We start from the raw sequence: 25,343 nt of genomic DNA, 5'->3' as shown, positions 1-25,343 counted from the left end.
GCTCTGGTGTTGTTGGTGTTATTTCATTCTTTACATTTTTACATATTTAAACTTCGTAAATTTGAGCGCTAATAGATGAGATATATTTATTGTAATATTCAAATATCCATTCTTTTTTGTTACTTCTTAATCATATTTTACTGTCATGAAGATTTAGGATTCCTGCAAACCAGAAGGGATAGCAGAAGCGTTTACTGTACATTATCAAGGCTTTTTGCATTGCAAACTATCCCGCAATACTTCTTTAAAACTTCTTTTTTTTTTTTTTTTTTTCTTCTTTCTTCAGCGCTTTCTTTGGATTTTCCATTGGGACAGCTGAAATGTTTGAACTCCGTAGTCTGAAACCGTACAGTGAGCAGCCATTTATTGGAATCCATGTAATTAATACTTTAAGAAGATTAGCTGCAAAATATAATGCCTCTCTCTCTATAGCACTTTTCATCCTGAAGTGGTTCCAAAGTTCTGTACCAAATTAAGGGATATTTGCTCATAGAGCATGCTAATCTGTTATGCAGTAATAGAGGAAAATGCATGCTTATGTTAAGGCTCATATTTATTCTTCTGATAGAGATAACCTGCACACGTAACAGGATCTGCATTTGCATACCTGAAAGCTAATTGCTAAATTATAAATTCCATGCAGACATCAATATCTGATAAGTAGCAAGTAATTATTTTGTAATAATGCCTGAGAAAACTGGGATTCCCTGCCCTGAGAATTAGGAATTATAAAGCTCAAACTGAAAGGTTCATAGGTAATTTGGGTTGGAAGGCACGTCAGGAGGTCATCCTGTCCAACCTCTTCCTCAAAGCAGCGTGAGTTATGAGGTCAGACATTACGCTCAGGCCCGTAGTTTAAGGCAGACTTCCTACAGCCCTCTTTGTGGTACATCAGATGGGCTGTTACTCACCGCTAAGCGTTTTCTGTAGCGTATTGGGCAACATCAGTATATAATATCTGCTTGTTCTCACTGCAGTGTCCTACAAATGCTGGGTGGCATTTGTCTTGAGGAGAGCTAGCCAGGGACGATGTAGGCTCCTCTGCTGATCCATCAGGGTGTTCAGAGAGAAGAGGTACATCTGCCTCGCTGGAGGGTTTTCAATTTAATAAGAGATCTGGGAGTACCCTGTCCTGCCAGACAAAGCCTTGGTAGCAACAAGCAATCCAGCCCTTTTCAAGCGTGATCTACTCTTTGTATCAGCAGGGTCTGAGATTATAAATATTTGAAATTAGATCCCAACTTTGTGTCATCTTGATGTATACAGAGATTTTCAAAGTTCCTATCTGAGCGGGTGGGGGATAGAGTTACCTCTAGTTTTATGCAGGCTGCACGTACATAATTAAATTGGGTTCACCTTTGGATAAGCGTGGCACCGTGCCATCTCCACCAGCAAGCTTAGCCCGACTGGAAGCGTGGGATGGAGTACCAGCATCCTTTGTTGTCTGGACTCTGTATGAAAACTGCATAAAGGAACATGAAACCAGGAAAACCTTTAAAGCTTTCATATGACTTCATACTTTCCTCCAAAGTTAGAATAAAATCCTAGAGGTACTTCAGTAAGCTGGGTACGATTCTGAGTTCGTACATCATCTTGGCTGCTAAGAACTGCAAAATCAGGGCTTTGCATTGTTTTCTGTCTGAAACAAGGGAAAAATAGGTCATTTATGTTGCATTTTATAAATTTTGGTTAGCCCAAAGAAACTCAGCTTTTGAAATCTAATGTCTGGGATTTGACAGCACAATATCAAATATCTTTTTTTTCCAGATACAGATACCATTTAATACAAGAATTACGTTGTATTTTTTTCCTCTTTGCTCTCCCTGTGGTACAAAGAGGATGGAATGGGTACTGAGTATGGAAATGTGATGCGACTTTGTGCATCAGTGTATATGAGATTATTGAAGCTTTGTAGTATCTAAAAGTATGCCAGCACTTTGCTGAAACATTTATTCAGAAAAGTTCAAATGCATATTTTTGGAAAGCTATGGCTGCCACGTATTTCAAATAATAGAAAAGCCAGTTGCATTGTGTGCAAGGAGGTAGAGTAGCAATTACTACGTGAATCCTAATTTTTATGAATGAATGCCTGAAACTCCCTGCCATAACACTGTGATTAATGTAGGGATTTTAATTATTACATTTTAATTAAGTTATATATTCTTTTAAATATGAGGTCAATGTTTTGCCTGTTACTCTTCAGTTGGCTGAATTTACACACCTTGTCTGATAGGTCACTGTATCGTTACACTGCCACTAAGCTATTTATGTAGACATTATATTAGAGACAAATCCAACTTGAGAAGGTTTCTTTCTTGGAAACGATACTACGTATTGCAAAGGATAATGCCAGTCATTACATCCCGTATCAGAAACATTAATACAATAAAAGATTATGGTTGTGGTACCGGTTTTATGAATGCAATTTCACTCGGAATTATATTCTAAATGGATTTTGTTACAGTAAGATTAATTTGAAAGAACCAGCTATCTTAAATACAAATTTTACTGCACCTTTTATTTATCTTTTTATTGGGTATATGAGTATAAGTTGAATATGAGTCTCATTTGGAAAAAGTACACTGTGTAACTTGAATGTGCTGCTATGGCCAAATTTTAGCTCGTGCTCAAAATGTCAGCAAATAATCCACTTCGCCTGTAGAGGAAACTGTAACAGTGCCGTAGCTTTGGGGCTGCAGTAGTGTCTTTGTTGGCATCCGTATGTTTCATATAACTGCTTTGTGGATGCTGGTACACATCTGGAACCATCATCACCTGGCCATTGATAAAGCCACCGTGCGCAGTGCTGGTTTTTCTGCAGGACGTGCGGCATCTTCTGAGTTGAGGTTAGCAGTGGCAGGGCATGCTGACAGCACGCTGCCTGTGCGCCACGCTCGTACCATCCCTCACCCCTGCCTGTGGTCTGTGGGTGTTCTGGGGGCTGCGTGGAGACGGGATCCCATGGGCATCGCGCACTTGCAGGACTGGATCTGGCCTCCTGGCTGCAGCAGGGCACTTGGTCTGTTAGCATTGCAGACGCTTCAGTCTCACGGCTGAATTTCCCATCAATGCAGTCTCACTTCCTTCTTGCAACTCTCTTTTATGAACAGGCCAAATTCTTGGGCTCAGCTGAAGCTCTTTGTGTATACCCGACCTTCTGAGCAGACATGGATTTTTTTCATTATAGATCTGTTTGGTTTTCTCATGTCTCAGGTCAGTGTAGCACAAACTGTCACCCTCATTCCCTTGCCCAGCTCTTGGCAGCTTGAAGGTGGGTGTCACACCAAAAGCTGGTGGTGGTTAGAGAACTCTGTTGGTTGTGCAGAAGAGGGAGACCTTGAGGGCATCTCCCTCCAAGAAAGAAATGGGAGCCCATCTGCCTGAGTCGCTTTAAATGAAGTTGGATAAAAATGTAATGTACTGCTGGGAACAGTCCCGTGTTAACAAGGCGTGATGCTCTGACATCCATAGGAGTTTTTTTTCAATCTCAAATTTCTGTGACCTGTATTGCAACATGAGCCTTTTTGTGTGTGTGTTTTTCTGTATCTTTTTTATAGTTGTTTTTTTTTTTCTTCAGAAATATGCAAGTGACTTTTCTTGAGACTTCCTTTGTAATACCAAAAGTTCCCTTTTGTGAGAGGTTTGCTTCCCTTCTAAAGAGTCACACATTAATTTTTTACATTTTCCTGTTTTGTTTGGAAAGCTGGATGTTCTCTGAATTGCACAGATAGGTAGTAAATAGAAAAAAACTCTATTATGGCTTACATATATCCCAGGCAATTCAAGGAATCTTACTTAACATAGATGACTCTGTCTGGACAGAGTATTATAGTGGAAGAGATCAGGATTCTGGAGTCTTGAAACTTATTTCTCAGCCTTTCCGTGTTTTTCAGCCTGTTTAATAAATGAAATTGTAACTGGCCAATTCTTTAGTTTTAACTCAGGCATGTACTCATCTCCCCGAACACATCTGCAGATAATTACTTATTCCCTACATTCCTTTGTTTGATACCTAGCTTAAAGAACTATTTAGGGTACTGGATAATTTTTTTTTAATTTTTCTGAAAAATAAAAAGGGAAGAAAAGAAGCAAGGACGGCAGTCAGAGCGTCTTGGTGACAAATGTTCGGTGGCACAGGGAAGCTGCCGCTCTGTGGGAGCAAGCAGCTCTACTGTGGTACCCAAGCAGTGAAATCAGGCTTTGTATTCCACTGAACGGCTGGCTTAATTCTTAACAATTTGTCAATCTGTGTGACTGTCCAGCTTCAAAGAGCTGAGCAAGTGGTTCTGCATGGCGCTCTAGGCTGTTCTGGAACTGCCCGCGCTCGTTCAGAGGGGCCTCACCTCTCGCTCAGCCAACGCTGCATTGCATTGACATGCATTTAGTTACACGGTTTGAGTTTGAGTTTATTTAGCTGAAATTTTACTCTGCAGAAAATAACTTCTGTGTGCCTACGATAATACTGTGTCATTTTTATTTGTTTGCCCTTTCTTTGGCTTTAAGTAAGCCCTGTAGGCTTTGGAATTGGAGGATTAAAAAATAACAATAGCAAATAAAAAGCATAATATTATTTTCAATGTTGCTAGGTACCTCGTTCTGTGTACCTCATTTATTATTTGCTAGATAGCCGTAGGCATACCAGCAGCTCACTGAAGGAATGAACAGAAAATACGAAAACAGTGATTATCCTCTAGAATCCAAATTAAACAGGTTATTATCATTACTGCTTTTGTGCCATTTCTCTGTATTCTGTAGGTACCATCGTGTCCCAGACTACTCTTATTTGCTACAGTTCTGTAGTTAACAGCTGTAATGAGGAGAATTTAAATGAAACTCGTGTATCCTGTGAGGAAGAAAACACCGTGCTGTACAGCATACTCTGTACTGCAGGGCACCTTCACCCGTAGGAACGCCCGGTCCGGTGTCCGTTCCAGTCAATGAAGACCCCGCTGACTGCCAGTGGGCTTGCGATAAGGGTGTGTAAAATGGGGTTAGGCTGAAAGATAAGCCAGAGACGCCGCGTTCCAGGCCATAGCTGCACTACCCGCGTGCGAAATGGGGAGAGGTGCTGGGAACCGCTCCATCTGTGGGAGGATAGGTGGCCGATAGACAGCTTTGGGTCAGAAGAACTCAGCAGGTGTAAACTCTTGAGTTAAATCTAGTTTTCTGTGTACAAACTGAGTAGAGGCTAAAAACATTGTCCGCTTCTCTAAGTGATTATGAAATACCACCTAGGGAGATTTTACTTTCTTCCCTCCATCTCTCCTACCCCTTTTTTGTGTAATTATAGTAAGAGGCCACCTATTTCTTCAAAGTTGGAAAACTTTAAAAAGAACAAGATTTCTCTAACTTCTCTTTCCCTGGCTGCCCCTTCCCTTGCTTCTTTTTCAGAGTGATTGGCCTGCACGTAAATGGGAGTTCTGATGATCATTAAGCTTTAGACTGAAAACACAAATTAATTGGACAGCATGGTTTTATATTTTGATTTGCTTAAAATGTTTGGTTTGGAGTTTTAAAGTAGTTTATGCAAAGGAAAATCTTTATATGCCTGGGTAGCTGTGTATGTGTTGGGTACCTGGAGTTTGAGAGTATCAGTGGAATGAAAAGGAACTCTGTGCAGCACTTACCCAAAATTGGATTCAAATTTTTTATGTACTGCCTAGATATTGGAAATCAATTTGCTGAGTTAAGAAATGAATTAACGACCTTACAATTTAGTCTCAGAATACTTCCATTGTAATAAAACCTGTGAGTATTCTCTTGTAAATATATCCAGCACTATCCCTTTCTCAGAAACAAGCACTGTCCATATTAATTTTGTTTGCTATTCATAATGATTCTGCAGACTTTCTTGCTAAATTCAGCTTTTCATAAATCTCCCCTAAGATTTTGAAGTATGAAACTATAGAAATAGATAAAGTTTACGTAGGCCTGGAGGAAGCAGTAGACAAGTTTTCTCACAATGACCTCGGTAACAGCAATGTTTGTTGTTTTCAAGACTATTTATTTTTCTGTTGTTGCCATGAAAAACTTTTTAATTTGTATTGTTATAGCATCTTCTAGGCCCCGTCATGGACTGTGACAAGGTGGAGCTCTGCAAACAAATAGCAAATTCTAGTATTTTCACTGCATTTTGTCTGTTGGATTATGAGATCTTTCAAACAGGATCTTTCTCTTCCTATTGTGTCTCGAACCTTTTTGATCCCTTTTTGCTGTGAATATTAATAATATGAACTAAGATGAATGTGTAATTGTGTGTATATAGTAGCAGTTGACTAAATACCCCTCTTCATATTGACCTGTTCTCATTTCTCATAGTGTTTTGTTAAGTAGTGTCCTGTTCTTCTGGTACTACTACTACATAATTTACTTGGCATCCATGGTAAATCATCTTCCCCTTCGTAACAGGCACAGTCAAGAGACAGAAATCTAGTTCATTCCTAGAAGAAGGAACTCAACTATTTTATGGCAAAGATACCAGACTTTTTTTTTTCTTAAGCCCCAGTTCTCTCATGCTGTTGCAGAGTATTCATTTGTACTACGTATCACCACAGTTCCTCTCACTGTAATGTGCTGTCATCGTACGTGTGTTGGAATGGATAAGCTGAGGAAATGCAAGTGAGGCTTTCAAGTACTGAGAAAGAGTCTAGGTACATAGGGGACACGTGTCCCTGTGCCCTGAAACAGATAAATGTGCTGAATCTCTGCTTACCGATTTGTAGAGTTTCAGAGTTGTCTTCAAGCCTTTGTTGTCAGCCGTGAGAGTCAGTGTTCTCGTGCCACTTACCACTGTGGACATGACATGATATTAACTTGCCAAAAAAAATATGAGCAAGTTAAGAATGCAACAGCCTGTTTGAACAACGAGGAGTAAGAAACACCATGAAATCCGTTAATTAATTTGTTCTGTTACTCTAAGGTAGTTGGGTTGTTGCAAAAAAAACTAAGACAGGAAATAACTTCAGGCGTTGAGCACTAGCCCTAGTGTTCCAGAACGGCAAGATTGCAGAGGTTGTTCTGTTCAGTGGGAAAGATAAAATGTGGTTTGGGATCCCATATGTACAGAACACCGGTTTACATCATTCTCTCTCAGATCCAGACTTTTCTGCTTTTCCTTTACCAATGCCTTCCAGCATTCACTTTACATGAATGCTGGACATTTTGTCTGTCTGTGGTATGGAGAAGAATGAATTTTAATATTTTGATTTTGAAACCTTCTTACTCTGATGGTCCCTCACAACACTAGTCACGGATTCCTGATGCTGTATTGCAAAAAGCACTGAAATGTTTCTTGCTGGTTTAGTTGTTGATGCATATGTACCTATCCTAATGCTCCCAGTTACCAGTCCTACAGGCAAGTTGGGAACTGGAAGAGAAGGAAGGCTGCGTCGGTGTTTCACCTCTAGCAGCAGTGGCCTGTGCAGAGACATTGCCAGAAGCGTGAGGCACTTGAACTGCTGTTGCCCGTACTCTGCCTGTTCCGTGAATAAACAGGTTGTCAATCTGGCACTTTAAACAAGCACCTTCGTCTTTTTTAACCTAGCTTTTTGACATTTTCCATTAAGCATTACTGTAATAGAAAGGATGAAGAGGATTTCTCTACATACCAAGAATAGCAACTTCTCTGCTTAGCGTGAAGGGCCCTTTTCTGTGCTGGGACTGAGAGCTTCATGCCGTGGCGGATTACTTCTCAAGGTTAGATGTCGATAGCCCTTCCCTCTCTGACTGCCTTGCTCGCTGAGTGAATTCCTAAGACAGCCAGGTGCTAATGCACTGCCGGGCGTGAGCTGGGACTGCAGCATGAAAGCAAGCCTTAACGATGCACTTGGCGTTAGGACGTGCTTCGTACAGCGTGCGTCTGCAGCAAAGACCGTATGTCCAGCTGTGATCACTGAGCATTTGCCGAGACTCTGGCGGCTCTTCAGTTAGGCGCTTGGTGACCTTGTCCACTGTCAAAACCCCTTGACGTGCATCACGGCGCAGTAGCCCCGTCTAAATGCTGTGTGTGCAGAGGATGTTCGTCAGCACTAATCATTTAGTAGAAGATTTAAATAGAGATACTCAGTGCACTGCCTAAATAGAAACTTTTTTTAGAGGAAAACCTGTTATTAATGGTTCATAATGATCTGGTTGGCCAACAGGCTTGTAGAACAAATTTTGGTCTAAAAGACTAAAATGCTATGTAAATATTGCTTGAAGAAAGACAGGAAACACACGTATGTACGGAAACACGTAACCATGCAAAAATATCTAAATAGTTGTCCATTACTTAAAGCTGTTTTGAAAGTTAATACATCATTAACTTTATAGATCTTTTAAGGAAGACTCAATTGTCAAAGTACTTGGATCTTATTGTAGTGTACTGCTGGTTTTTTCCCTTCCTTGTGATATTTATGTTATTAAAACACAAAGTCTGTCTTTGAAAGGCCACAGTTAAATAAACTCTGTGGAGGTAGCATAGTGTTTCCTAGCAACATCATGTCTATACCAGCGATGCTTGCTTCTCTCTTTAAGCTAAAAGTAAAGTCATATCCATTAATCCCCAGCTGCACGTAAAACTTTTCAGAGATTTTGCTAGCTCCCTACTGTTCATGTTTTCATCTTGCTCATACGCTGCAAAGCAAACTGCTTCAGTGATTTAATTCTCTTCAGTGCCTCAGTATAAAGCCAACCTTGTGTGTGTATTCACAATTACTATTTGTTTTTCATTTAAAACAAATAATTTATCCTACAGTATGATGCCTTCCCTCAAGCTTTACCATTTTAGTCATTCAAACAACCTGACAAATGAAAGAGATAAAATAAATGCCTGGAAAATAGATTATCTGTACCACAAAAGCAAGTGCAGTTTTTTCATAGCTAAGATGTGTAATGCCAAAACAACCTTACATTTAAGTGAAATCGGCACTGTATTTTTTTTAATACACAACAACATTGAAATAAAACTTCTAGGACTTGCTTGTATCTGCTGATAGCTTTCTGTACAAAATCAACTGAATGGTCTTGGCCCTTTTCGCAGAGGTCTGGTATCTTACTGCACAGAGCTTTGGTGGAAGTCAAGCTGCTGTGCCAGCGCTGGAAGTGATGCAGGTTCAGGCACCGTGTTAGGACAGTGCGCAGAAACTTTGGTTGCTGTTGTCTGTGAAGAACCTTTTCTGTGGGACAGCTGGGATCTCAGAGGTCTCAGTCCAGCACCTTCCGCGGGCCCAGCATTCTTTTTTTCTTTTTTCTTTTTTTTTTTTCTGTAGTAGGAAACTTTTGGAGTTACATCGAAAGTTAATGTGTCTGTGGACTACTTAGTCCTGTTAAAATTTAATTAATCACTATGAATGTATCAGGTAATAACCCAGCGAGGAGAAGTAAAAGCGAATGCTTACATACCATGATACCAATTGTGTGAGTACCAGGGATACGAGGCAGCTCGCTTTCCTGCATGGGAAACTCCAGCAGCAGGTGAAAACCAGTATGGGGTCAGAGGAACTTCTCTGTAACATCACCTGGCTACACCCAGGGCAGCTGGGAGGAGTAGGAAGAGACACAAACTGAGCTGTGGCTTTCTGAACAGGTTTATGGAAACACACAGGGAGTCTAAAGTAGTGATTTCTGGGAGGCTGTTCTACCATTCAGCAATGGTATGAAAGCTCTGCTCATCTGATGGTTGGTCCTGTTCCTGGTCACCTGCAGAGGCCAAGGAACTCCAGGGCTCCACATCTGAAGTGGTGCTGCTCAGACAAAGAAAATATGTTTATTTGCTTTCAGGATATTTCACACTGCTGTCTTCCACGCTCGCAGCTGGTGAAAAGAGTATCCACGCTCTGTTAGGGTGCCCATTAGTTCCTTGGTGCTCTTAAAATGCCTGGGGAAGACAGTGGAGTACTTACTTAATAGTCACAGCTTGAGGTCATGGTGGGAGATGGAAGGGACTAAAACCCAGCCGGTCGGTGAGACCCGAGAGGGCTGTAGCGGGTCCCCACAGATCATGATGCCGACAGGGATGCCATCACTGCTGGTGGAGGGGAAAATGAGAGAGCATGAAGCTTCATAGGCTGTTTTGAGGTTAAATTTTCTGCTCAAGACCAACAGCAGTAAGATTACTCCGTGTTCTCTGGTGGTTGTAGAGATGGCAGGATTAGACTGTGTTTCCAGCCCAAAAAAAGAAAGCTTGTGAATGATTGGGATCCAACATCTTTGTCAGTATGGCAACGCAGCCTTCTCCCCCTGCTCAGACTAGCGAGAAGGTGCTATGAGAGGTCTGCTGAAGGACTCTCCCATCTTCTGTCAGCTCCACAGGCAAACACACATTTCTGTGGATTGGGTATTGAAGGATTTGTTTGTATATACCACAGCTGGAATTTGGTCTTCTTACTCTCTGTCCTAACGAATATTCAGTAAGATACAGTAGTGCCTCCCGAGGCTTATTTCATTCTGGAAAAAGCAGTCGAGGTACTCTATTCCCTGTGGACGTTTTGTTAGAACATATGAGCACCTGAGCTAATTAATATTTTTGTTCCTCATTCAGCTCGTGCTATACAATAAGCCACATCATATCCGTAGTCAAGTCAAAACATCCTTCTTTTGTGGGGTATTTCTTCTATTGTGTCTTTGAGAAAGCATGAAATGTCACATCATGATATAAGTAAAGTTAGTGTTAAATAAGTAGTTTTTTTTAAATGGCTATTAAAGAAGGAAAATATTTTAAAAACTGTTTATTTAAACTTTATGTTTAGAGAAGCTCTGGAGAATTACGCAATGCACAATACAAAAGGCACTCTGAACGCTGACGTGCTTGTTGAAGATGTTCCCCCTCACGTGTGTGTACGCACACGTACGGTGGGAACAATGAGAGGCTGTGATCGTCTGTCAGCAACTGGAATTTCTACCAGCTTAGATCTGAACCTTTGCAGGGTTCTTAAAATGTGTTATGGCTGATGGTAGGACTCCTCCTGCCTTTTGGCTTGAGTTAAATCCCCATTTCTGTGAGGTGTCCCCTTCCTCCACCCCAGGGCTGCGGCTCTGGGCCCGCAGAGCGTCTGGCCCGCCGGCAGGAACGAGCCTTTTTGTCTGCACAGTGATACTGTCAGGAGTCTGAGCAGCAGCGGGGACGCATGTGTCTTGTACTTACCTTCTCCATTTCTTCAACCAGATGGCTGCCCTGATCTGTGCAACGGCAACGGGAGATGCACGCTGGGTCAGAACAGCTGGCAGTGCGTCTGCCAGACCGGCTGGAGGGGGCCTGGATGCAACGTCGCCATGGAAACCGCCTGTGCCGATAACAAGGATAATGAGGGAGGTGAGCAAAAGTCTTTCAGTTCCCAGTCCCTAAAGAACAGAGGGTTATACGCGCTTTCTTCATGAGTCATTTTCCTTCAGAAAGACTTCGGCTGTTGTTGTTGTCAAATGTTGTTGGTACATTTCTTCTGAAACAAATGAGACCGCGCAAGCTGCAGCCTTGGGGAGAGCGGTGGAGAGCCCGGCCCAGCAGAGCAGAACCTCTTCTGTGGGCTCTTGGCACACGTGAGCTGCACAGCAACTTACTGTGCCTGTGCGCACAAGCACAGCGGCTGACGGAGCAGGGTATTTAGCAATATTTTTTCTGCTCTGTGCTGGAGGCCGGGGTCATGCTCTCATGTACGCAACCTGTGTAAGCGGTTGTAGCGTGCTGTCATATTGCACCGCTTGTGTGCCAGGCTTTAAAGGGCAGAGTGAAGCGCGCTGGGATCCCAGTTCAATTTTCCCTCTCCTTTATCAGGCATATCCCTGTTAAATATAGAATTTGCTCTGTGTTTACCTTCAAAGATGGCTTTAGTTTATCTTACTTTGTAGAGACTTCCATGGTGAATTAGGCTGTGGTGGGCTGTAAGGAGTTTTGAAAAGTGGCACCATCTAAATACGATTGCTTAATCTACGTCCTTCGTTTGAAGTGGCTTTCTTACACCTTTCATTACAATGTCTTTAGTAAGTCACGTAGGTTCTTTTTCACTTCTGCTCTTCATTGAAAGTCAAACATCAGACACAGCTTTGAGACTCTCACTTTTCTTTGGCCAGTAATTAATCTAAAGAGCACATCTGTTGTTTGCTGATTGATAAATGTTTTACGGTATTTCCTAAAACTGCAGAGAAACATTTGGCTTATTTCAATTACTGCTTCTGGGGTAAAATTCTTGTTGAGTGCTGTAATTTTATATAAAATTTCAGAATGTAGAAATTGCTTGTAAGTCCCAAACTGAGGAACAGGAATACTTGGTTTTGATTACGTTATAGTAAACACATCTGAATATCATCTGCTAGTTTTAATCTGTAAATCCTCTGTAAGTTCCTTGGTTTCACATGTGATCAGTGCTTACATAAATATTTTAAAAGAGCTGCAGCCGATTCCATTTCAGAAAACTGGAACTTGCTTTATAGCTGTTAGAGGCTTGTAAAGAGCAGAATCTAACTGCCAAATTATATTTGGCATTTAACTATACAACACACCCCACTAAACTTCTGTTAAGATGCAATGTAAGAAACCATTGCACAGGTGAACTGTTAGGTTCTCAATTTTTACAGGCTTTGAGGGAAAATGTGGAAGTGGATGTATCACCAGACGTGAGTTTGGAAAACATTATTAGAAATACTGGACTAAGCTGTTTACTTACTTACCCAATACAGTATTCTGCACTTGTAAAACAGGCAAGTGGAGAAAAAAAAAATGAGCAGTGACACCATTGAGCCATTCATAAGAATTTAAAATTGCAGAATTTTAAAACTTAGTTTGTGGAAGGCAAATAGTAGTTCATTGAAGTCACAGAATGATATGCGTTGGAAGGGACCTTTCAAGCCCATCCAGTCCAACCCCCCTGCCAGGAGCAGGGACATCTCCAACCAGATCAGGTTGCTCAGAGCCCCGGCCAACCTGGCCTGGAATGTTTCCAGGGATGGGGCGTCAGCTACCTCTCTGGGCAACCTGGGCCAGTGTGCCACCACCCTCAGTGTAAAAAATTTTTTCCTTATATCAAGTCTGAATCTACTTCCCTCTATTTTAAAACCATTACCCTTTGTCCTATCGCAACAGGCCCTACTGAAGAGTCTCTCACCATCTTTCCTGTAGGCCCCCTTGAGGTACTGGAAGACCGCTATCAGGTCTCCCCAGAGCCTCCTCTTCTCCAGGCTGAAGAGCCCCAACTCTCTCAGCCTGTCCTCACAGGAGAGGTGCTCCAGCCCTCTGATCATCTTTGTGGCCTCCTCTGGACCTTCTCCAACAGGTCCATGTCTTTCTGGTGTTGGGGGCTTCCGAGCTGCACACAGTACTCCAGGTGGGGTCTCACAAGAGTGACATAGCGGAGCAGAATCACCTCCCTCAACCTGCTGGCCACGCTGCTTTTGATGCAGCCCAGGATGCGGTTGGTGTTCTGGGCTGCAAGTATGCGTTGCAGAGTCACGTTGAGCTTATCATCCACCATCACTCCCAAGTCCTCCTCAGGGCTGCTCTCAATCCGTTCTCTGTCCAGCCTGTATTGGTGCTTGGCTTTAGCGTACTTGCACTTGAAAGAAAGCTGGTCTAGCTGAAAGCTAGAAAGGTTAAGGAGAGAACAAGAACTCCTCAGGTGTTCTCGGTGCTTGCAGGTTGAAGTTGGTTTTTTCCAGAGGCTAGGAATGTTACTGCTAGTTGCTTCTTGTGGGAGTGCAGATAGTTTGAAAATCTATGCCTGTTCCAAGGTCTAAACAACCTGAAAATTCCATTTGACCCACACATTTTCATCTGGTGATTTTATGATCAAGGCAGAATTTAATCTCTTCTCTTCTGACTCGTAGCTCTGTACTTTAATCTGATGATCGTTACTGCTCTTTAATAGTCTCACCCTTATGATGTTTCTGCAGTTTTTCTGTCGGGGAGCTTAGGTGACGCTCAGCACCTGTTCAGCTCGCTGTTTCTCCAGGTACTTGCAGGGTATATCTAAAAACCGAACAGACAAACCCTTTGATTCAGCCACGCTGTGTTCTGTACACGGCGCAGGTGGCGCGGGCTGCGAGTTACCCACAGGCTGTGTGGCACTGCAGTACGCTTCTGTCTCTCTGATGCCTTTGTGATTTTTACTGTTACAGTTGGCTTGATTATATTTTGAGCTTGAGATTTCTGTGAGATGGCATGGGGTCCTCTCCAATATGCACTGTCAATCCCATCAGTTTGTCAAATTGTCAGTCAGAAGAGCTACAATAAAACTCAAAACTGAAGGTAATGTTAAGCACTTCATACCTGGTATCTTAGAGTGCAGTTCTGCCTTTGCCTTAAGCTGTGCTACTCTTTATGTGTCGGGTTCACTACACATCTGGCCAGGAACGCGTCGTGTGCCCTGTGTGGTTATTGGTGTCATCACAGGGGAGTGTGCAGGAATGGGGCGGGAGGGAGGGGTGTGTGCTCTGTGCTTCAAGGTGCACCTTTATGTAATTGTGACTGTGTATATAGAGGAACAGATAAAATCAAGTTTTCCTATCAGACAAAGCTGAAAATTGTACTCTGGGAATCAATGTTAAAGATTCAGCTAGCTTCCAGAACCCCAAGTTTCACATAAAACACAAGATTATTAAAAGTTAAAGAAATAATCTCTCCGCCCAGTCTCTCTCTTCGTTTGAAACTCAGCTGAATTTACTTGCAGCAAAATGTTGAACTCGTTTGCTACTGCATTACCACCATTGCTCTGTTAAGCAAGTAGTTCTGGAGTAGTACTGAAGAGGCAGGCTGTTCTTTCGAAAGGCAGCAGGGTAGCTAGAAATACCGTTTTTTGCCTAAAGGAGATCCTTGTCTGGACAGCTGAGTCTCCCTCCTTTTCCGTCAATCTATTCATGTTGTTAAAATATAGTTGCTTCAGCATGTCACTGAAGTGCAACTATTGTTTTCTGCCTTCCATTCTTCCCCACGTGGCAACAGATTTAACGTATTTTTGAAGCTGAGAATTCTTACTGCAATTGTGTCTCACAACCAGATTCAAAGGCCTTGGGCCAAGTCTTCATTTCATGGATGTCAAGAGCAGCACTGACTCCAAAGGGATTCCCTTTTCTCCTCTTTTGTCTTATTGTGCACTGCATGCTATAGTTCAAGCAGAGAAAAATGAAATACAATACTTAATATTTTTTTTCCATTTTGGATTAATGCCCTGTAGTTGGTTTATTCCTACAAGTGGCAAATGTGTCCCTGTCTTGTTGAGACTTAGAAATCTTCATTTGAACTGAGATGTCAGTGTGTGTTACATTCCAGAGCAGAGAGAGGAGAGGGTGTCCGAGCTGTTTTCGCTTCTTAGAGCTGTTCAAGTGGAGCTTTGCCTGATCCAAGGTAGCCCTGGGAAATTCACCTGTGTTTGTCCTTCCCATCGCATGTCAAATCTAGATATGGGCTTCACTGAGTCTTCGTTATAAACCTCTCTAGGGTGGCTACGGTGTGTCAGCTACTTTGCTGGAAAAGCTTGAAGATACCTTATTTATTTATATGTTAATTTATCTGTCTATTTATTTGTTTTTAAGCAGGAAGCCTGAATGAAAGGTAAGGGTTTTCTGGCATTGTCTCACTTTTAAGATCTTTCTAATTTAGAAAACGCTTCTGTTTTCCAAAATGTGTTTGGATTACATAATTTACTCACTGTAGCCACTTCTAAGTCTAATCACTTTCCTTCATCAGTCCCTCACTAGTCTAATAGTTATTAAGCATCTTTTGGAGGGATTAGAAAAGCTTTATTTTAAGATTTATGGTTGTGATTACAGTGTATAATCCCTCCAATAGACATATACAACCCATTTAATTCCCTGTGGATTTATTTTAGGAAATTAAGGGATTAGAAATGATATCTTGAGGAATGGGAGAAGGTACATTACTTTTTAACTTCATATTTCCTTTGACATATTGTGTAAAGAAATCACTATAGTGGCTATTTATACCCATCTTGTTACAGTATATTTTATAATTTTGTTGTTCCTAAGTCATGAAATGTTTTGCTATATCAAACAGTATTCTTGAATTTTGTATCTTTAACTGGGTTTCATCTTAGACCTTACAGTGCCTGCAAGTAAAGTGGACGATGTAATGCATCGCCAAAATCATACTTATTTTCTAGAGAATAGTTTCAGTAGATGTTGGATGCTGTTGATACCAGGAGCTCATGTTTGAGGGATCTTTGTCCTGAACTCCCTGGGATAATCTGGGAGAGGTAGTTAGGTAAGAACTCTGGTGCTGCAGAAGCAGCACTGGCAGGAGCCCATATCACCTGCTTGGGTTGCTCTTTGTAGGCTTTTCTTTTCCTTTTATTTTTTCTTCTCCTGCCTTTTGCATCCTTTCACACTTACTCTACTCATGTTTATAGTTTTTATTGACAAGGCAGTTAAGTGATGTGATCCAAGAGAAACAGAAAAAAAGGAAAACAACCAAAATTTTGTTTCAGATTTCATTAGGATGGAGAGGACAGGAGCACATAAGTTTAAAAAAAAAAAAAAAAGCAACCTTAAATGCAGTCACTGCTGATATCACTTCACAAATCACATTTCTCCTCAAAATGTAATTATCTGCACTAAAATGGGGTGGGGAAGGAAAGGAAGTAACCTACAGCAGTATAGAATACTCAGCTAAATAGAATGAGGAATTCCTTGTTTGTTATGCAAAGTGGGACGTTCTTTCTAAAATACGTTTTAATTTATTTCCACTTGGCTTTCCAAAGAGTTGTGCATATCTCAGAAGACAAATTTTGCCCTTCAGTTTGTTACTATACAACTGTAACCCCACCAGGAAATACAGTTGGCAGTAATTCCGTTTGGCACAATACATTAAAGATAATGAATGGGAGAAAGCTGGCTCTCTGCTCCGGTATGAATTCCCTTCAATTCATAAGAAAAATACATTTCTAGAGAAGTTCACTGTCAGGACAGTGCACTTGACTGATTGAAAGGCTGTTTATTTGAGTTGTCTTAGAAAACTCATCTCTGAAATTAGACAGAAAGAAAATAGAAAGAAAAGAGAAGTGTCTTCCTGCCATAAACATTTAGAAAAAAATTGCTTTTAGAAAATTACAAATCCTGTGACTTGATACTGCATCAGGCTTGTGACATTTAAGATAATACAAGTATTTCACAGCACAAAAGCAAATCATGTAATTTAGCTTGCCTCAACAAGCATTGCCTCAGCAGGGGTCTCTAATTCAGCGCAGACAAAAGATTTTATGAAGTTCTCAATATAAATACCCAGAATACTCTTGGCGCAGAAAATACCTTCCCAGAGCCTGTACAATAGTCAGTTTTAGAACATTAAATGTAATGAGTAGTTGAAATCTATTGTGGATGGGGGCCAGAGAAAGTCGCGTAGGCTCAAGTGTAAAATCTGTATCAAAACTAGACATTATGTAAGTTTGACAAGAGCTAATGAGTGTGCTCGTATGTGATTTTGTATAAGCTTCGTGTCAGCCCCTAATCGCCTTTACGCACATTAGCCAACTTATCCTCGCACCGTCCCTCACGGGACGTGTTTCTACAATAACATGCTCTTATAACCCGTGGAGAAGCAAAAGCAAGACGTTCAGCGACTGCGAATTCCACAGTTTAAAAAGCCATCAGTTGTTCGGTAGGTATCCATGCATGCACTGGAATGGAACAAACTTTTTTTTTTTTTTAAGATTGTTTTCATCTTGGAGCCCTTTGTCATCTGTGCTCTAGGAGATCTGTGTTTGAAGTTGGAGCATCAGCAATCCACCAGTGCTCAGAGGTTCTGATGACCACCACGCGTTTGGTGCAGAGCCTTAGCAGATTCATCCGGCTGGCACTCAGGAGTTGGAGGTTTTCCTGGCCGCCAAAGCTCTGGGCAGCACAGGGATCCTGAGTGGGGAAGAGAAGTGGAGCTATCGCTCTGTTGACGTAGTATTCCGAGGTGCCTTACAGCCTCATCGGGGAGCTTTTCAGGCATTCAGAGGCACACCCAGCTTATGCAGAAGCCAGATTTATTCTGCTTTGCCACAATTTGGGATGTACAATCCAACTTTTCCTGAAAGGCAGCTTTGGTTTAGGTTTATGGTCCCCAAAATACTCAGTTGTGCTCACGGTTTGTGATCAAAGCCAGTGCCATGATGGATATCCTGGCAGTTCACAGAGAGGCTTTCCAGTTTGGCTCATTGAGGAGTAGGGCTGGGACAGGATTAGAAGCATTTTCTTTCTTGTTAGCACCAGGAACTTCTGAGGAATTATTATCAATGACGTATGCCAATATAGCTAAGAGTAATTAGATCAAACTACAAAAGTGAAAATGTGGGTTAAATATCAAGTAAAACTTCCTGGTAATAAGATGTCCTGGGCTGGGGAATAGCCTGTCTGTGGAAACAGTTCTGCATTGCAGTTTTAGAGCTCAATTAAAATATTTCTCTGTTGGCAGAGAGTAGGCCTACTCTTTTGATAATCTGATAGAGCATCTCTAATTCTTTCACCTTGGGTATATTAATACTACACATAATTAAAATCGGATCATGATAAATTAACTAATTTGCCCTTAGAGTGATCAAGGCCCTTTTGCCCTCAGGGTTTGTAGTAGCTGCTGTTCCCCCGCTCTCCGCCTCCATTTTAATCATCAGTCTGAAATGTTTATTGGAAAAAGAAAAATTTCCAGGAATTACACTCTGGAAGTCACCAGCTAGTGAAGTGTAAGGATGCCCTCTACTGAGCATGTGCTGAGAAGGTTTGTTTTGGAGACAAAATTGCAGCTGCTGGGTACAGAAAGCATTTGCTCAAGCAGCTGGATGTCATGGCAAAGTTAAATCATTCTGATGTGCATCATGAATTGAACCTGAGACACAGTCTGCAAGTATTTGATGAAGAGTGGGAACTAAAGATAATTTACTTGTAGGAGTTAAAAAAAACCACAATAGCTCAAGAGTCAACTTTCCAAAGAAAGGTGTTGCAGAATTCTGGAGTCCAGTCACCTGAACGTGATGAGAAATATATTCGGTGGTGAAGGAAAACTGATGATGAGAGGTTCTAAATACATTAGCAGTAAAATAGATCACTGTTTCTACTGAGAGCTTTTTAGGCCTTGTCGTGAAGCTCAAGAGGAACATAATAATAAGACCATCTTAAAATATAGCATGCATGAGTAGATTATTCTACTTACATGTAATACTTTAAAATTTTATTTTTGCTATATAGTTAAGTCTGCCAAAAAGCTTATGAACAGTTCACGGAAAGTCAAGAAATGTGTATATCCATTAACCAAAGTGAAGTCTTCAAGAGGAATACCATGTCGCTTGATTGGTTTCTGAAAAGATTTGGGAATTCACAAGAACCATGAACAGCAATTGACAGCTAATCCTGAGCTGCCAGTTTAAGTCAGATCAAAATTTTCTATTTATTTCTTCTCAGTTGAGGCCAAGTCAGACCTTCTTTTGGTCTCAAATTGCTGGAGGAGGTTCAGCGCCATGTTAAGTCCCTCTGCGGTCTCTTCCCGTTAGCATAGAGAGTGTCAGAGAGCTGCGAACTGGCCACTGTAAACTTCGATGTGTGCGCTATGAAAAGCAGCAATATCTTGGTGATGCTAATGGTGAGGGTTTTGTCATGGAATTAACCACATAAATAATTCAGTGTGCCTAAGGAAATTTGGAAGATGAGGAGCTCTGAAATATATATTAAAAAACAAAGTACTGCATTCTAATTAAAATTCATGCTTATGGCAGAATTTTCTCTTACAGAAGGTACATTTTTTTTCTAGCCCTTTTTTTAATCAACTGATTCTAATGCAACTAAATGACTCTGTAACCGTTCACTTCATATCTCCCGGTACAATATGGCTCGAGAAATGGACTGAGGTGCAGGGTCCCGCATCTGGGGAGGAACAACCCCAGACACAAATGTGTGCTGGGAAGCACTTCTGTTATCATGAGAGTGACTGGGCACTGGAGCGGATTGCCCAGAGATGGGGTGGAGTCTCCATCCTTGGAGATAATCAACAGCTGTCTGGGCATGGTGCTGGGCGGTGGGCTTTTGGTGGCCTTGCCTGAGCAGGGGCATTGGGCCAGATGACCTCCAGAGGTCACTGCCATCCTCAGCCATTCTGTGATAGTATGTCCAGATAGCAAATTAGGCAAACGTGAACTAGAAACATCATACATGGAGTCAGAGATTTGAGATGAACAAGGTAAATAATAGCAGGAATGCGAACAGTATAGCAGTATGTAAGCCTCTGACACCAAACAGCAGTGCCCGCATTCTGATTCCATATGCTGAACAGATCCATACCTCAGTTTCGCTTTTGCAACAAGCTGGACCAACTAGTTGGCATAAGGTAAAAATATCCTAACTCCTAAACCTGCCATCTGGGAATAAATTAGAACAGGGGAATACATCCATGTATTATAAGTAATAATGTTCCAAACAAGTAAGTTGTGTGTATTTATGTTACGGTATATGCCTGTCTTTTCTAAATATTCTTGTAAGCCTCTGAAAGTGTGCAGGTCTGAATTCACATAACTGCATATAAACCTGCCAGCATGAAAGGGATCACACACAGGTTTCTCCCCGGTATTGAATGGAGATGTTTCTAGCCTCCCAGGTCCTGAACTGGCAATTCAGAGCAGTTTGATTGCTTGCTTGATTGTTTGTGAGATAACGGCGAGATTGGCAGTGACAGGGTAATTTACTGAAGATTGCAATGTCAGACTATATCCAAGGGAGCCTGCGAGCATACAGATGTGATCCGCATGACTGACAGCGTGCTGAGAGATTGATATGCCAATTGGAAATTCGTGGTGTCGTCAGGAGCGTTCAGTCCCAGCAGCCCATAATCTGCTGCGTGATGAGGTCGTTACAGACAGAGCATACGCTCACCTCTAACAACAGGTGTAGCAAAAACACGCTGCAGCTCGAACAGGTAAATGTAAATTTGGCAAAGGGAGTAATTTATAGCCTGTGTTTTGTTTCTCTTGGTTCTGATGTGTTGATAGGATTCTCTTGACTGGTGGCCATCTGAATAAAAGAACTGAGCGGACTAAACGGTGGGCAGCTGTACGTTCATAGCTGTAGAGGCGTCGCAAACTGAGGAGGAATGCAGGATGCTGAGAAAAAGTTCTCAGAGCTTACTGGGAAAACTGCCTTGAGTTACAGTCTGAAGCTAGCGACATCTTTACAGTGATTATATAAAGTGGGTGGAACATAGACCATAGCAAAAAAGAAAACTCCCACCACCATGTTGGAAAGGGTTTCAAGATGAGTGGAGCTCTTAATGTGATTAGGCGACTGACCTTAAAGCAATGTCCAGCTCTAGCAACAGGGTGGTTTGTCTGACTTAAATGTCCTTAGAGGGCTGAATGAAACATTGTCAGCACACCTTGGCAAATTTGTTTTTAAATCAGAAACAGTCATTTCAGACACACACAATCCTTTTGAAATACACGGAGAATTGTAAAATTCTCCTTTTGTTGTTGTTGTTTTTCCAGTTCTCACTGCGTAGGGTAATGCTGGTCTGTTGTGCATTTGAAAATACATGAGTCATGCTGTTACTCTACGGTACTTTTGTCAACTAACCTACTGCAGTGTTCTCTCTTGTGTATGATATTCAGCATGTGCCTAGGCGATATTTATATTCAAAAATTCAAAATTTTCTCTGAAAGTTTGCAGACCAAAGGACATTGCAGATTGAGTGCCTGATTCTTGCCAGAGTAGATGAACAAATGTTTTTAAATCGTTACAGATCATAATATTTTAAAGTAAATGGTTATTAATTATTAATTTACAGTAGAACTCAATTGAGAGAACATATTTCCATTAAATGATTATACCAAAGGAAAGGATGATGCCAGATGTTGTTACTGTATGTGCTAAAAATAGTCAGTTGTAATTTATCTAAGTTTTCTAATTGATCTATCAATCTCCATATTGAGGATTCCATTTTAATTTCTGGTGTTTAGATTCTAATTTTTCTTAAAAAAAAACTTTTTACAAAATGTTCTCGATGGATAACCTAATATGTGACATGATGGCTGAACCCACCAGCTTTGTGACTGATCCTTCCTTATCCAGGCACGTGAACAAGTTCTGATTCAGGTATTTGTGGGAAGTGGGGGTTCCAGCAGCACTTCCCTATGAATTGCCAAAATTGGTACGTTGTCACTTTTCTTTTACTTAGGTGATGATAACTTTGTCACACCCATCTCCTTCCCTCATCTCCCCAAACAGAAGAAATTAAATTAAGCAGCATAATTCTCATTACTCTTGTAGCCCATCAAGGAATTCTAAAAATTTTGTAAAACAAACAGTTGGGAAAATTTTAAAAAACCCCACACAAAGCAAACAAACAAACAAAAACATAAACAAGAAATCCTGTACTCATTCCACTATTCCTGCTTCCTAATTTCAGCCCTTAACAGATTTCTTTGGGATCAATGCTCATCTAACAGTAGTTTAAATTAATTGTAGCAGAAATGGTGTTTAACGAGTGTACTTGGCAACGTCTCATCCTCGTTGCATTATGGTTCAATTCCCAGTTTTATGGCGTAGAGATGTTACCAACAGTAAGCACTGACATTTTTTCCCAGTGCCTTAAAATGTCCATTAGATATTTTTGCTTGATAGCGCTGTGCAGCTGGCTGACTCTTGATGATCCTTCGCTTTCAGACGGCTTGGTTGATTGCCTGGACCCAGACTGCTGCCTCCAGTCTACTTGTCAAAACAGCCTGCTGTGCCGGGGTTCACGCGATCCTCTTGACATCATACAGCAGAGCCATTCCGGTTCGCCAGCTGTGAAGTCATTCTATGATCGAATCAAGCTCTTAGTGGGGAAGGACAGCACGCATATCATCCCAGGAGAAAATCCCTTCAACAGCAGGTAGCAGCTATAAATGACACTGTATCTGTGCAGTTACGTTGTATGGGAAAGCTTCTGCCAAAGATTTTATTTATATTTTAACAAGAGATGTTGCTGTCAGGTGCTTCATGTGTTTACATCTCAGGCATCATTCCCACTGAGGGCACTCTCTTGCAATTTATAATGTGGCCTTTATTTTATAACACTGAGTTTTATTAGCATTTTAACATTCTCACAGCACGTAGAAGAGTGTTCCTTCCACTGAGTAGGAGCTTCTGAGGTTTGTATTTTATGAAGACTGCAATCTAGAACAACAGAAAATGCAAACTGATTTCCAGTTAGAAAGAGGTTGCATTTTATTTAGTGCTATTAACACAAGTTTCAATAATGGAATAACATTTCAAATAATTTTCAAGATACATTAATTTAGAGGGTTTTATTATTTATTCCCTATATAAAACTGTTTTACTTGCTGTTTTACTCACATCGGCAAGACATCTAATTAGGTTTTTGTTTTATTCTTCATTTCCTTTTTCTGTCTGGTTTTCCTATGAATATTAATTATATATTTATAATGAATCAAGAAAGCAGCACATCATTAATTGATATTTGATGCCATTGTATGCTTACAAGAAGAGTGATGTTCCTGTTTCTCAATATTATTTAAATATTTCTCCATGGAAAGACACTAAGAAATTGATGAATATGTTAATTATGTTCATATTGCCCAAGTTAAAACTGAGCGAGGGAAGAACTTCATTTGAGATAATGCCCAAAAGATTGGACTTCATTACAGGAAACTGTTTTTTCAGTCAGGATTTCATTATAGACTTACTGGTGATGTATAGCAAGTCACTAAATATTTGTCTGTAAAATTAGGATCATCATGTTTCTGGAGACACCAGGCAGGTCTCCATTGTATTCATCCCTGTGATGCAGAAATAGCACAATCATTTTCATATTCTATCAGAAAAGCCCTGTTGGATCCTACTCTGTACAATACAGACTTTATTCTATCCTATAAAATACTGTATGCTTACACACATGGAGTTGTTTGGAAAACGAAGAAAATTGTTCCATTTTCATATAAATTTGTTGTGGGTTTTTTTTTTCTCATCAGCTCTGTAAAAAATAAAATTGGGGAATTCTTATGATTTTCTCCAATGTTGCATGAAAAGGAAAATAAGACAAGAGAGAAGCTTACTAATTCAGGAGCCTGAATAATTTCTCAAAAAAGGAACAGAGGCGACAGCATAAAATAGCATACAGGATGGTTGGTACATGCTGCTCTGCCTATGTTATGGTCAGCAAAGTTTCCCTGAGTGAAGAGGAGCCGGCAGTTTCCTGTTACATGTTATATGCTAACCAGTGCTTGATCTGTTGCCTTATTAAGCCACCCAGAAACAAATGAGTATCTCGTATCTGTATTCCACTGTAATGTGATAATATTTAGTTGTATTACTAGCATGAGCCAACAATTTATTCCTAGGTCTTGAATATTTTACAAAAGCAGGTGATTATCATTCCAAATTCCTAGGCAGGTATAGTGATAAGCAGACATTCTTGCGCCATCCAAGAAATATTAGAAACTATATTTGAAATAATCAAGCAGTTTATGTATGGACATGGGTTGGAGTCTTCAAGACAGTCTGAGAATTGGAGCTCTAGACTAAGTGGGAGCTGGGCACTGCAATCCTAAGGCTCCTTTTCAAAAAAATCTAATTAGAATTTTTTTTTTTTTTTATGTTTTCTAGGGTTCCTGGTGGCAGGAGTCTTAGTTCTGTTTTACTCATTTGAAGTACATCGCATATTTTAACGTATCTTTGCAAATGGCATATTAATGACATTTTTAAATTGGCCTTAGCCTCTAAGTTGTGAAGGTGCTTTTGAGAATTCTGCAGCTCAGCTGTTATTTTTGGTACCAATTTTAAGCCAATCTAATGTATAGTGTCAAATTGAAAGTTTTAAAACTAAAGTTTTTGACTTTTAAAAAGCGCTACGGGGTTAGACTCCACGTTTCACGTAAGCTGCCATAGTCTCAAGAAGTAGCTGCCTTGAAAGATAATGGCTTTTCTCTTTTCTTAGCTCAACCTCTCATTCAATTGGAAGAAATTAAAAAGTGGGACAAAATAGTGCTTAGGATTTTTTTCCAGTACTGGTATAAGAAAATGAAGTTATTTCCTACCCTACTAAAGTAATAAATAACAAAATGTATTGATTGCAGAATTATTTAGATCTCACTGATTGTTTCTGTGCAGAAAGAAGAGCAAATGAAGTTTTCAGGGAAAAGAAAATAGATAAGTGTTTTTACACATTCAACTTACATGTTAGGAAAAAAAAAAGACTCAATGTATCAACTTAAATTGTCAGTTACACTTTCTAAAGATTACCAAAAAAAAAAGGTTGTGCTGTGTGTGACTATTAGTCAACGTATTCCTTCTCATAAATACAGATTTTAGCTACAAATTTTAATACCCGTTGTGTTGCATGTTTTGGCATTTTATAAATAAAAAGGAATATTGGCCAAAATGTTCTTATTTTCTGAAAT

General features: G+C 40.6%; 1 protein-coding gene across 2 annotated transcripts in view; it reads left to right on the top strand.

The window, feature by feature from the left end:
- Positions 1-25,343, top strand: part of TENM2 (teneurin transmembrane protein 2) — a 514,050-nt gene that overhangs the window by 448,396 nt on the left and 40,311 nt on the right. For both annotated transcript variants that reach the window (XM_086758660.1, XM_086758659.1), the window contains 2 exons: positions 11,144-11,290; positions 22,606-22,816. In XM_086758660.1, coding sequence (XP_086614786.1) covers positions 11,144-11,290; positions 22,606-22,816 — 358 coding nt within the window. The remainder of the gene's footprint in view (positions 1-11,143; positions 11,291-22,605; positions 22,817-25,343) is intronic.

The sequence above is a fragment of the Chlamydotis macqueenii genome, chromosome 14, assembly GCF_036417535.1.
Source record: "Chlamydotis macqueenii isolate bChlMac1 chromosome 14, bChlMac1.mat, whole genome shotgun sequence".
NCBI classification, from domain to species: domain Eukaryota; kingdom Metazoa; phylum Chordata; class Aves; order Otidiformes; family Otididae; genus Chlamydotis; species Chlamydotis macqueenii.
This window is presented reverse-complemented; position numbering and strand designations above follow the sequence as displayed.